General features: G+C 37.3%; 2 protein-coding genes across 2 annotated transcripts; both read left to right on the plus strand.

Annotated features, from left to right (window-relative positions):
* The first annotated feature begins 406 nt into the window (after positions 1-406).
* On the plus strand, positions 407-2,612 carry LOC125599268 (E3 ubiquitin-protein ligase RING1-like). Its single transcript, XM_048772699.1, has 2 exons — positions 407-1,584; positions 2,376-2,612. Exon 1 carries the CDS (start codon positions 612-614, stop codon positions 1,581-1,583), a length of 972 nt encoding a protein of 323 aa, XP_048628656.1. The 5' UTR covers positions 407-611; the 3' UTR covers position 1,584; positions 2,376-2,612.
* A 3,507-nt stretch (positions 2,613-6,119) lies between these two features.
* On the plus strand, positions 6,120-13,396 carry LOC125599269 (myosin-1-like). Its single transcript, XM_048772700.1, has 24 exons — positions 6,120-6,417; positions 6,917-7,194; positions 7,270-7,371; positions 7,453-7,596; positions 7,689-7,839; positions 7,929-7,956; positions 8,062-8,227; positions 8,310-8,373; positions 8,474-8,487; positions 8,587-8,671; positions 8,929-9,032; positions 9,171-9,309; positions 9,581-9,699; positions 9,794-9,946; positions 10,143-10,232; positions 10,339-10,416; positions 10,552-10,710; positions 10,865-11,071; positions 11,368-11,573; positions 11,666-11,801; positions 11,881-12,010; positions 12,099-12,245; positions 12,334-12,401; positions 12,510-13,396. Exons 2-24 carry the CDS (start codon positions 6,922-6,924, stop codon positions 13,185-13,187), a joined length of 3,441 nt encoding a protein of 1,146 aa, XP_048628657.1. The 5' UTR covers positions 6,120-6,417; positions 6,917-6,921; the 3' UTR covers positions 13,188-13,396.
* Positions 13,397-13,601: the final 205 nt, after the last annotated feature.

A 13,601-nucleotide genomic window follows, 5' to 3' on the forward strand; every position in this document is an offset into this window, starting at 1 on the left:
CAATTTTTTTTTGGGATTTTGAATGTTTTGGGTTCTATCGGATATCCATTTAAATTCGGGTTCGGTTCGAATAATACCCACCCATAACCTGAAATAATATAAAACTAGATCCACTCGGTATTGTGTTGGATTCATATCGGTTCAGAGTCATTTTATTGGATCAGGTTCGGTTCGGTTCAGGTTTTTCGGGTTCGGTTTATTTGTAATTCTGTTATTTTCTAGTTAAACTCTGAGTATATTTATCTCTCAATTCAGTTTTGTAATAAATTTGTAAAGGAAAGTTATCAGATTCAGTATTCAACAGATTCTATTAAAATCTAAATTTTCTTTTTGCAAAATTAGTATAGAATCCACAAAAAGGATAATTCCACAAAAAAAATCTCCAAAGTCAGAAGTCAATATATGACAATATAACATTCCTTAATAGTAAAGAAAAACATTACATGGGCTGACTGTATGGTAAAGCCCAAATACTTTAATCATTCTGTAGGAAAAACATTGAGTCGGCCACATACCAAAGAATATTCTCTCTCCTCTCTCTCTCTCTCCCGTGACGGTTCTTTTCTTCTCTCTCTCATCTCTCCCTCCGACGAAATTTCGCAGATTCCGTCATGTCTTCCGGCGGAAACTCAGCTGCCTCCACCGCCCCCGTGGTCGAAAAGATGTTCTTTTGCTACCAGTGCAACCACACAGTCAACATCTCAATCTCCTCCGCCGCTGATCCTTTCTGTCCTCTTTGCTCCGGCGGCTTTCTTGAAGAATACGACGAACCCGTCCCTACTCTGCCCCAGAATCTCAACCCCGCCGCCTCCGATTTCTTCCCCATGGCCGATCCTTTCTCCACCTTGCTCCCTCTCCTCTTCGGCTCCTCCGCTCCTCCTCCTTCCTCCGCAAACCCGAGCTTCTTCGGACCCCGCTCTGCCCAGAACCAGCCTCAAGGCGGCGCCTTTGATCCGGTTTCCTTCCTCCAGAACCATCTCCAGCATCTCCAATCCAGCGGCACGCACGTGCAGTTCTTGATCGAGGATCATCCTCTGGATCCCTCTAACCAAGCCCCGGGGCATCTCGGGGACTACTTCTTTGGCCCTGGTCTCGAGCAGCTGATCCAGCAGCTCGCGGAGAATGATCCCAACCGCTACGGAACTCCTCCGGCTTCGAAGTCGGCTATCGAGGGGCTGCCTACTGTTAAGGTGAGTAAGGACATGTTGAAGTCTGAGATGAACCAGTGTGCTGTTTGTATGGATGAGTTTGAGGATGGCGGCGATGTGAAGCAGATGCCTTGCAAGCATGTGTTTCATCAGGATTGTTTGATGCCGTGGCTGGAGTTGCATAACTCTTGTCCCGTTTGTCGGTATGAGTTGCCTACGGATGATCCTGATTATGAGAGTAGGGGTCAGGGGCAAGGAGGTCAGACGAGTGGGGATGGTGGGCAGACTCCGAGGAGCTTTAGTGTACAGCTTCCTTGGACGTTTGGTGGGAGACGGGATGGTTCAGGGTCAGGACCACCTGGAAGTGGTGGTGGTGGTGGTGCTGGTGGTGGAGGTGGTTCTAATCTTGGGACCAGGCAGGAAGATTTGGATTGAGGTTTGTATTTTAAGAACCCTTTGTTTGTTTTCTCCGTTGTTGTCTTTGTGTGGCTGCAAGAACATTGTCATTTGTATGGGTTATTGAAGTTAAATCTTCGTTTAGGCATCTGTTTTGCAATGGTGATAGATATGGCAGTCAAATGTGACTGCTTGATCAAGAAAATGCATAGGCAAAAAACTAGTTCCTCCATTTCTCTTGCTGCTCCTTTCTCTGTTTGCAGTATATATCCTTGCTTTTATGGTATCTTTGGGTTTCCTAGCTAAATCTCCCTGTAATGCGCTAACCTTGGCTGTGTAGATAATATAAAGAAACTTTTTTGACTCCTGTCTTAACCCTAAGAAATAAAGAGGGTGCTGAAAGCATTCAAGGCCTTGTAGAAAATAGAAAGTTTGATGCATATATGAGTGTCTAATGTCTTGAAACTTCTAACTTCCGTTTTTAGTGAATCGGCCAATTGGGCATGTGTTATTTAAGTAACTTGAGTATTAACACTTCTGGTGATCTGTTCTCTGTGCTTTAGTTTGTAAAAAAATGTGCTTTGTAATTGTAAACTGAGAAATGTGGATAAGGGTGAATTTGTTACGGATTCTGGCTAATCCATTACCATTAGTGTAACTGCTGATTGGATTTTTTTATCATACTTCAGGTTTAAACCTTTATGGTTGGGTTTCTTTTAACCACTTTACAGCTACATGTTTTTGGTTCCATGAGGTTTACATTGTAGTGCGTTGAAGATAATATGAAACTACTTTGTCCTAAAATTTTACTTGGTTTCTTTTGTTGTGCAGTATGGCCAGAGTCATTGCTTGGAAAATTGGATTGGGAGAAGGATGTGCACAAGCTCTCACCAAAACAAAAGGCAGTTTCATTAGGAAAAAAGTGACATTGATATTTTGCAATATTTTGTACATTTACAAAGTAAAAAACAAAGGAGGGTTTTCCTTGTCGGTGTTATTTTGGGATTTATATAACGAATGTGAGTTTTAAAAATCGGAATATTTCATATAAATGTGTTATCTTGGTTATTTTCTCATATAACAAGTTCTGTGGAGTGGGTCTGAAAGTGAAATCGAGACCCGAAGACTGAAAATATGAAGTGGCAGACAAAGTTGATTGATTAATATCTACAAAAAGAGATATATCTAACAAACAGTCCCTTGTGGTGTGTTTTGTGACATTTTTATATCAAATGACTTTACAGCTTTTTGTTGTCAAAAGCTCTCCTTATATTTACACAGTCGCACATTTGCAGAGCATTTTCCCATTGCTTTATCTTCTTAAATGGCATGTAATAATGTATAATGCGGGAGGCAATGGAATGTGATTTTCAAAAGGCACACTTCACCACATGCAATACGTTAAAGGACACGATAAGTATTTGCAAAATTGAATGAAATATATATGGATTATGTTTTATAGATGATGAGGACTACGTCACCAAAATCACCAACTTTTAAGCACCATCTGGTAACGACTTAACAAACATATGAGGAATTAAGGACGCAGGACCTTTGCATGGCGACCAAGGAACCTTCTCTAGGTTAAAAATAAAAGGGGTTCGTATAGATATAGTTGATCCAAAGGTCTAATCATATCTTTTTACTCATAAGGGTTCTAAGTACAGTTTTTTTGGGGTTAAAGATAGAGTTCTAAATTACTAGATGAAGGAATTAGTTTTTCGTTCATCTATTAAAAAATGGTTTATGTATTAACTGTTCTTGGATTTGTTGAGTGGGCATAACATAAACATTGATAGGAATTTGATGATAACTCTTTTATCTACCCCTCTAAATTATGTTGATGGGGTTATGGAATATGATTGATAAGATTCAATCAATGATGGAATAGTATTTTGAGAAGCAGTAACCAAGGTGGTATTGTCATTTTGCTGTTGTTGTTGTAGTAAGTTATTATATAATATGTTTGCATGGTGTTGACATGATTAGTGCGATTCACAAGTGTGAAAATGATCGGTGTTAGACATCTTTGCATGTTCTAAGACTTTGCTGCTGCTTTTATGTGTGGCTGAGTGTGTGTGTGTCCTATGATCTGAAGATGGTAATTGGTGGCTAAAGTCATTGCTGTTTGGAACTCTTGAGAGGAAAAAATTGATCAAAAAAGTTTCACAAAAATGGTAGCTTCAATACGTAAAAGAGAATTTAAACATGGCCCCAAGTTTACAAGATTCGGATACGCGATGAAGAAGAATGAATATTTTAATTTAATCCGACTCCAGTCATGTTATTAGCATAGTCTTATATATGTCTAATCCTACTCTCACATGTAACAAGAAAGAATACTTTTATTTGGTTCCGTGATTATATCGTCTAAGTTATAAGAATACAGTTTTTCTTTCATTTGCATTATTGTTTATCTATCTTCACGCACAGCTTTGGATTGACCTATAAACCAAACCCAATCTATATTCGGACATGAAATCTAAACATTGATAAATATGGAACACGACGAAATGTAGAAAGTGGGAAACAAAGCTGATAACATATCTAAAAGAAGCATCAGATGGGTAATCCCTTGTGATGTGTTTGAAAGTCTTTTGACCTTTTCATCATTGAGTTCAACCTTTTATATTTTTGGGTGAGAACTGAAAATGAGTTTAGGATTTACACATAATAGCAACTTTGCAATCACGATTTCCCCCGGCTATTTCTTAATGTGACATTATAATGTGGTCGACATATTAAAAACTGATTTCAAAAGGCATACTTGATCACATGGCCGGACATGTTTTTCATATTCGAAAAGGTAACAATACTCATATATATGTACTTGAAGATTAAAAATAAGTAATGATAGCGTGAAATAGAAGGTGATGTCAATCGCAATTAGCTTTGATAATCTAATTTCATTAAGAAACACATCATATACCAAATTGTTAAAGTCAATGACGATTTGAGTTGTGTGTACACACCATTAACTTTACTTTTATTTAGTCTTTTTGTTCCATTGAGGCATGTACGTTGTATAAGTTGAATGATTTCATAATCTATAGCTAATATTATTTATATCTTAAGAACTTGGTTTCAGAATATCATGAAGATTTCTATTAGAGATCTTTCATATATTGGTTGTGTGTTAATCGTTAGTGTGACCTTCAAAAGTAGGGGTGGGCACTTTACCCAAAATCCGAAGTGACACCCGAACCCGATCCGAAAAACCCGAACCGAAATCCGAACCGAAGTAGCAAAATATCCGAACGGATATTAAATTAGGAGAGATTGGATATCCGAACCCAAATGAGTAATATCCGAACCCGAATGGATATCCGAAGATAACCGAACATATGTATAATTAACTTTATATTTTTAATTTACATCTTTCATTTTATATAAAATATTTATATTGATACTACACATACTTTAAATTCATATGATATACATACAATTACGTAGAAGATGATTTGCTATGCACTTAAAATACATGTCAAACTTTTTATTTCAACAATTAACAAAAAGTTACATCCAAAATTTTAAAACAATAACCAAATTAATATCTTTTTAGTTTGAAAATGTTATGTCCAAATCTATTAACCATTCAATCTATTAAAAATACAAAAAATAATTAAGTGAAAGTTATATATTTAAATGCAAGAAATTTGAAAAATGAAAATTTTAAATTTTTTTTTCAAAATCTAAATATCCGAACCCGGTCCGAAATAACCGAAACCGAACTAAAAATACCCGAACCCGACCCGAAGTACAGAAATACCCGAACGGGTTCTACACCTCTATACCGAAATACCCGAAAGTCCGAAATACCCGACTCGAACCCGAACGGGTACCCGAACGGGTACCCGAACGGGTACCCGAACGTCCACCCCTATTCAAAAGGATGTTTGTACCTTTCTATTAAAACCTAGTATACATAAAAAAATCAGCATCGTGTTAATTAATTTTTGGTTGACTTAATCGTTGAAAATAAATTTAATATTTTTATTTTCAACCAGTTTTTTTGAAAAAAAATGGTAGAATATCTGGACAGATAACAATCTCTTTATATCTTGCACTTTAATTTGGTTGTTTTTTTTTTTGAGAAAGGAATTTAATTAGTTTGTTGATAATTCAATGGCCGAGATAACATGGTAGAGTTATTTTTCTCAACGAAACAATCATTATTAGATATACAATCTGCTGATCAAAATTCAAGTAAACTGATATTGTCATATGAAAAACATAAATACAGCAGATTTTATATTGAAAACTAAGCATATAGAACTTTGAAACTTCAGTTAAGATTGAAAGATGGAATCGTATGTGTTAATCTCAAAATTTTGAAAGATGGAATCGTATGTGTAATTCGAATATTTTTTTGTACAACTGTAATCTGAATTAAGAACATTAAATATCAGTAACAGAAAAAATTTGAAACTTGAGTTAGGAAAAGAAAAACGAGGGTATAGTACGTCATTTCATACCACGTGAGGTGACCAAAATTCAGTTGGTGGTAAAAAACATTCAAAATTTTCGAATTAAAAAATAAAAAAAAACTGTAATTCTTTTTGTTGAGTTCAAAGATAAAAGGCTCAAAAATAAACAGCAGTTTCCATTTTTTTATTATTCTTGTGAAGCAGAGAAAAAGCTCTGCTGCATCTTCTTCACTCACTCGCAGCAGCACTTCCCAAATTTCTCAGTAAATTGAAATATTTAAAGCAAGTCTCACCACTGTTACTCCCAGGGCATTTTGGTTTCTACTCTTACCTTTTTTACTCTCATTGTCTGAAGTCACTGAATCAGAACTCTCTCCAGCGCCTGAGATCTCTCAGTCTTCTCTTAGAATCTGAAGTTTTCTCCCGATAATCTAACTTTTTGTAAGGTACTTGAAAATTTGAAAGTTTCTGCATTTTTTTTTTGTGTATCTATGTATTCTGCCTTACTAGATATAAAGTTTGTAGCTTTCTAACTTAGTTTTTTTTTTTGTCAATTTGATAAATTTAATTTGTTGAAAGTTTTTTTCTTTGTTTAATAATCTTCTTCTCAAGATATAATATACCTTTTATAATGAAAGATCAAATTTTGGTGAATGTATGCATGAGATCTGTAGATAAGACTTTATTTTATCCAAGAGATAGGCCTAAAACATTTGATTGAGGAACTTGAAAACAGTGACTGAAGCTCGAGAGAAAGAAAAGCAGTTCGGTCTATGTCCTAGAGTTATGGTCCCCTCCATTATGTTTAATCAAAAACTAGATAGGTCTTTTTGAGTGGGGTTCTTCTTCTAAAAGCTTTGATTGAAACCATGAATGTGATTGTCTTCTTTTCATCTTGAGATACTTTCATTTGAGCTTATTAGCTTCCTTCCTTCTTTCCTGCAGCAACAATGTCCCAAAAGGTGTCTCCATCCATGCTGTCTCTTAAATCTTTGCCAGCAGACTACAGATTCGATGGCGAAAATTCTTCTAGACCGAGTGTTGGCTTGAGGAATGGTGTTAGTCAAGCTGGAGATAGTGAGGATTCACCATATAGTGGTCACGGTGTGTCCCTTGAAGAGCAGTCTTTAACTGATGATGTGGAGCCTGGTGCTGCTACAATGCCCTTGCCTCAGAATGATGAACGCAGGTGGAGTGATACTAGCGCATATGCTCGGAAGAAGGTGGGTTTTTACCAAAGCTGAGAACAAACTTATGTATATGGAATGAGATTTTGACAGTTTTTTTTCCAACTTTAGATACTGCAATCTTGGGTTCAACTTCCAAATGGTAACTGGGAGCTTGGGAAGATACTGTCAACTTCAGGAGAAGAGTCTGTTATCTCTTTGCCAGAGGGAAAAGTAAGTGACCTTTTGTATTCCTAAGATAGGGCATGAGTTAATAATATTTCAAGTGTTTTGATTCTGCATTGATTTTAACAGGTTATGAAAGTTATATCAGAAACTCTAGTACCTGCAAATCCTGATATTCTTGATGGAGTGGATGATCTAATGCAACTAAGTTACTTAAATGAGCCATCAGTGTTGTACAATCTCAACTATAGGTACAACCAAGACATGATATATGTAAGTCTTTCCCCCTGAATCTGTTACCATATATGTTTCCAGCATTTTACTATTGTTTTTTTTTTCTAACCTTTTTCCTTTTATGGTGCTAGACAAAAGCTGGACCAGTTTTGGTGGCTGTGAATCCTTTCAAGGAGGTTCCTCTGTATGGAAATCGCTACATTGAAGCATACAGGAAGAAATCAAACGAAAGTCCTCATGTCTATGCCATTGCAGACACAGCAATTCGTGAAATGATACGCGGTGGGATCATGCTTCTTTGTTTGTTAATTGTGGAACATTAGCATTAAAAGCATTTCAGTTCTCACACAGTTTTATCTTTTCATATCCAGATGAGGTTAACCAATCTATCATTATCAGGTTAGTAAAACGTCATCTTTTAAGTGGATTTGTTGAATGAAGTAGTGCTTCTAGTTTGTGTATTTTGTGGTGTATTCTTATCACAAGATTCTCTTTGTCATACAGCGGCGAGAGTGGAGCAGGGAAAACTGAGACAGCTAAGATAGCTATGCAATACTTGGCTGCTCTCGGAGGTGGAAGCGGGATCGAGTATGAGATACTTAAGACTAATCCCATTTTGGAAGCATTTGGAAATGCTAAAACTTTGAGAAATGATAACTCTAGTCGTTTTGTAAGCCCTTCATCATTGTGTTCTTTTGTACATTTTGATTCTCTTATGTCTCACAATACTGTTTTGGTATTAAAATTTACAGGGGAAGCTGATAGAGATTCATTTTAGTGAAAGCGGAAAGATATCGGGTGCTCAAGTTCAGACCTGTAAGTGTAAACCTTATAACCACACTGCTTCACGGTGTTTGTTCATTTTCCTTTACAAAGCTAACTTAACTTCATTTTCTTGCCTGTTCAAATTTTGCAGTTTTACTAGAAAAGGTAGCTTCTCTTAGATGAATTTCCCTACTTAATATCTTTCCGTTTTTTTTGAAATGATTCATTGACATTTTTTATTTATACGTTGACCTATTTTAACAGTCTAGAGTGGTCCAATGTGCTGAAGGGGAAAGGTCATACCATATATTTTACCAACTTTGTGCTGGGGCTTCACCTGCGTTAAGAGGTATGCTTAGGCAAATGGAAGGAGTCTTTTAAAGGAGACTTTTAAACCTTCTGACATCGTTCTTGATCGCCTGTAAAATGTTTTAGGATTAAATTTCGATGTAATCCTAATTGACTTTTTGTGCTTAAAATACTTCTTCAGTTGCATCTTCCATATATAAAATTGTGTCAACTATCAGTTGTTGAGTTAATTGAAGTAACTGGTGAAAACTTATTTATTTGTGTTCATTTTTCCTCCATTTCCACATATATACACAGAGAAGCTAAATCTGACAAGCGCACATGAGTACAAGTATTTGGGACAGAGTAATTGTTATTCAATCAATGGAGTTGATGATGCTGAACGTTTTCATAGTGTTAAGGTAATTCTCTCTTTCACTAAGAGACTTCTTATTCCTCTTCTCTACTCTTTTCAGACTTGTATTTTGTCTCTCTCTCTCTCTCTCTCTCTCTCTCTCTCTCTCTCTCTCGATTGATTTAAAGACTCTTCGATGTTACAGGAAGCTCTAGACATTGTTCATGTTAGTAAAGAAGATCAAGAAAGTGTGTTCGCAATGCTTGCTGCAGTATTATGGCTGGGGAATGTTTCCTTCACCGTTATTGACAATGAAAACCATGTTGAGCCTGTAGCAGATGAAAGTAAGCATGTTCAGTCCACTTTATTTGAGTAAATGTTTCTCTTTTTCTTGTGTCTATGAACGTTGGATTTGCATTCCACTACGACTTCTTAAGATGTTGCCTTCTGATGTCTTTTATATATTCATGACATTTCTACAAGCGTCATCTCTGAAAGTTTCTCTTTAATTCTCTTGGGTCTTGGTGTTGGACGTATGAGTGTTTGTTGCTTAATTCGTATGTATCATCTCATCTGACAGGAGACTTACCTACGTGTTGCATTGGCTATTTTCAGGTTTGTCAACTGTTGCTAAATTAATTGGGTGCAACATCATTGATCTTAAGCTAAGTTTATCGAAACGTAACATGAGAGTTGGAAAAGATACCATTGTGCAGAAGCTAACACTACCGCAGGTATATTTTAACGAGAACTACTAGCATTTTTTGTGTATAATCAAAGTTGAAGTAGCATTGTTGACATTATTTTATAATGCTGATTTGCTTTCAGGCCATTGATGCAAGAGATGCTTTAGCAAAATCGGTTTATTCATGCCTGTTTGACTGGCTGGTTGAGCAGATCAACAAGTCTCTTGCAGTGGGGAAGAGGCGAACTGGGAGATCCATCAGCATTCTTGATATCTATGGCTTTGAATCATTTGATGTATGCTTCTTTTCTGCCCTTTAAAAAATTACAGTTGCAATCTGACATCAGTAGACCTTTAAGTTTGCAGTTGCATCTTTAAATAATGACAACCATTATAATATATTTGGCAAATGAATCGTTGAAATCGTTTATCTATGCATTTTTGTTTTCTGTGTATTACTGATTTGGGGAACAACTTTACACTCTTGTGCAGAAAAATAGCTTTGAGCAGTTCTGTATAAATTATGCAAATGAGAGATTGCAGCAACACTTTAACCGTCATCTATTCAAGCTGGAGCAAGAGGTAAAGTATCCCCTTCCTGATTGAACTATACATGTTTATGTAGTAAATCTACCAGGTAGTGTAGTTCTCCAATCGAAGGTGTTAATCTTTCTTTCTATTGTTTCAGGAATATATCCAAGATGGTATTGACTGGACAAGGGTTGATTTTGAGGACAACCAAGATTGTCTTAGTCTCTTTGAAAAGGTAGATAATTAGAAGCCAGATAGCTAGATGGACACCGTAATAATATAATAGAGTTTTAACTTTTAATACACTAGAAAACCATAGTTTAATTAAAAATGTATACTTTTAGCAACCTAAGTCTCAATATCTGTGCAGAAACCATTGGGGCTGCTTTCTCTTTTGGACGAGGAATCAACATTTCCGAATGGCACAGATTTGACACTTGCAAACAAGCTAAAACAGCATCTACACTCTAATTCATGTTTCAGAGGAGATCGAGAGAAGCTTTTCACAGTTGTGCATTATGCAGGAGAGGTAATAGCTCTTGAAATCTCAGTGACCCCAATCAACAAGGCATTCCATGAAACAAAAAGGCATTTCTTTGGAGATATAGACATTTGATAGCAAGCATGAATCTAGTCTCGGTCGTGAATGCTTTTTGATAGCTTTTTTTTTTTGTCTGAATCAGGTTACATATGACACAACAGGATTTCTAGAGAAGAACAGAGACCTGTTGCACTTGGATTCTATTCAGCTTTTGTCCTCTTGCTCGTGCCACCTTCCTCAAGCGTTTGCTTCTAGCATGCTGATCCAATCCGAAAAACCTGTAGTCGGTCCTTTGTACAAAGCAGGTGGTGCTGATTCCCAGCGGTTGAGTGTAGCTACCAAATTTAAGGTAGCTTGTTTTGGCCTCAAAACACAAACTTGGTGTTACTTTAGTTCTAGTTACCTGCTTTACTTTAAAGCTCATTATCTGCATAGATGTGATGTCAAGAATACCGCTTTGATCTTGTTGTGGTTTGTGTCTAAGATTACCAGTTTTTGCCTCTTTTACTTTAAAGCTCATTACCTGCATTGATGTGATGTGAAGATTACCAGTTGTTGCCTCTCTCACTATGAACATTTGATGCATCTTTCTTATCCTCCATAATATTTTGATTATTAATCATCTACATGGATCTTTTTGTCCAGGGTCAACTATTCCAATTGATGCAACGTTTAGGGAACACTACCCCACATTTCATTCGTTGCATCAAGCCAAATAACGTTCAGTCTCCAGGGTTGTATGAGCAAGGACTTGTCTTACAGCAGCTTAGATGTTGTGGGGTCTTAGAAGTGGTTCGAATCTCACGGTCTGGATTTCCTACAAGAGTGTCTCATCAGAAATTTGCCAGAAGGTGACGGTGCCATCCATCATTTATCAGTTATGCAAGACACCTTACATGCTTATCTTCTAACCACATTGTTTCTTTAAATGATCACACAACAGGTATGGTTTCCTTCTGGTGGAGAACATTGCTGATAAAGATCCTCTAAGTGTCTCAGTTGCGATCCTCCATCAGTTTAATATCTTGCCGGAGATGTACCAAGTTGGCTACACGAAGTTGTTTTTCAGAACCGGCCAGGTATAAATAGCTGCTCGGCTTGATGTCAAAGACTTTCTTTTAGAAAGAGGCATGAATAGTAGTCTCATGTGCATTGCAGATTGGGGTTCTTGAAGATACAAGGAACCGTACTCTCCATGGCATTTTACGTGTCCAAAGCTCTTTTAGAGGATACCAAGCACGTTGTCACCTGAAGGAGCTTAAAATGGGGATATCTATTCTTCAGTCATGTATGACTCCCTTGTCTCAGTGCTTTAACATGAGATATAATTTGGGCTTAACATGAGATATGGCTTACTCCCACCTCTTTTTCAACAGTTGTTCGTGGAGATAAAGTAAGAAAAGAGTTTGCCGAGTTACGAAGGAGGCATAGGGCTGCAGCTACTATACAAAGCCAAGTTAAAAGCAAGTTTGCTAGGAAACAGTATAAGGGTATAACCGATGCGTCGGTTTTGATACAGTCAGGTAAAAGGGTTTGCTGTTGGTCTTCTCATGAAATACAATCTCAAACTGATTTCATCTTTGACATTGAGTTACTGTAATATTCTTGCAGCAATTCGTGGCTGGTTGGTTAGAAGATGCTCAGGAGATCTTAGATGGCTAAAATCTGTAGGCACTAAGGTACTAGTAAGACTGTATTCACCTTCTTATCGTCTCACAGTATCTATTTGTTTTAGTAAATCTCATTGATTGTTCTATTTTTGCTTTGGTTACTAATCAACTGCGCAGACAAATGAGTCAGGCGAGGTACTAGTGAAGGCATCTGTACTTTCCGACCTTCAACGTAGAGTACTTAAATCTGAAGCTGCTCTGCGTGAGAAAGAAGAGGAGAACGACATTCTTCAACAGAGGCTTCAACAGTACGAGAACCGTTGGTCAGAATACGAGACAAAGATGAAATCAATGGAAGAAATCTGGCAGAAGCAAATGCGGTCGTTGCAATCTAGCCTCTCCATAGCAAAGAAAAGCCTAGCGGTTGAGGACTCTGCTAGAAACTCGGATGCATCGGTCAATGCAAGTGATGCAACGGATTGGGATTCAAGCAGTAATCAGTTCAAGAGTCAGGCAAGCAACGGAGGAGGGGGGAGACAACAACAACAGCCTATGAGTGCTGGTCTTAGTGTGATTGGACGGTTGGCGGAGGAGTTTGAACAGAGAGCTCAAGTGTTTGGTGATGATGCGAAGTTCTTGGTGGAAGTGAAGTCTGGTCAGGTGGAAGCGAACTTGAACCCAGACAGAGAGCTGAGGAGGTTGAAACAGATGTTTGAGACGTGGAAGAAGGATTATGGAGGGAGGTTGAGGGAAACGAAGATGATACTGAGCAAGCTTGGGAGTGAAGAGAGCAGTGGTTCGATGGAGAAGGTGAAGAGGAAGTGGTGGGGAAGGAGGAATAGCACTAGGTATTGATTGATCTGTGGAATGAAGGTCAAGACTATTATTCTTACAGGCAAACTCTGGTCGTTTGCTGTTTAAAGATTTGCCGGGTTTTTTGCTTTTCTGGTAATGAAAGTAGTTAATGATATTTGCTATTCAATGTGAAGGATCATACAAATGATAACTTAAGTTTGTAAATTACTTTTGTAGTTTTAATATAATATCCAAAGCGAAGTTTGTTATTTTTTGTTGCTTAAGCAATGGGTAATAGAACTGCTTGCTTGCACACTTAGACGTGTAATAAGCAAGAGATGAACATACACTAGTTAGTTTAAAAGATCGAACTAGAGCTAGTGTTCTTGTATTCTATTTGTAGTATATATTAAGTTTGAACTAGTTGGATCCGTGCGCCCGCGCGGGTTCGTATTTTTTAACGGATAAAAACAT

This window comes from Brassica napus, unplaced genomic scaffold (assembly GCF_020379485.1).
Source record: "Brassica napus cultivar Da-Ae unplaced genomic scaffold, Da-Ae ScsIHWf_1826;HRSCAF=2462, whole genome shotgun sequence".
Taxonomy (NCBI): domain Eukaryota; kingdom Viridiplantae; phylum Streptophyta; class Magnoliopsida; order Brassicales; family Brassicaceae; genus Brassica; species Brassica napus.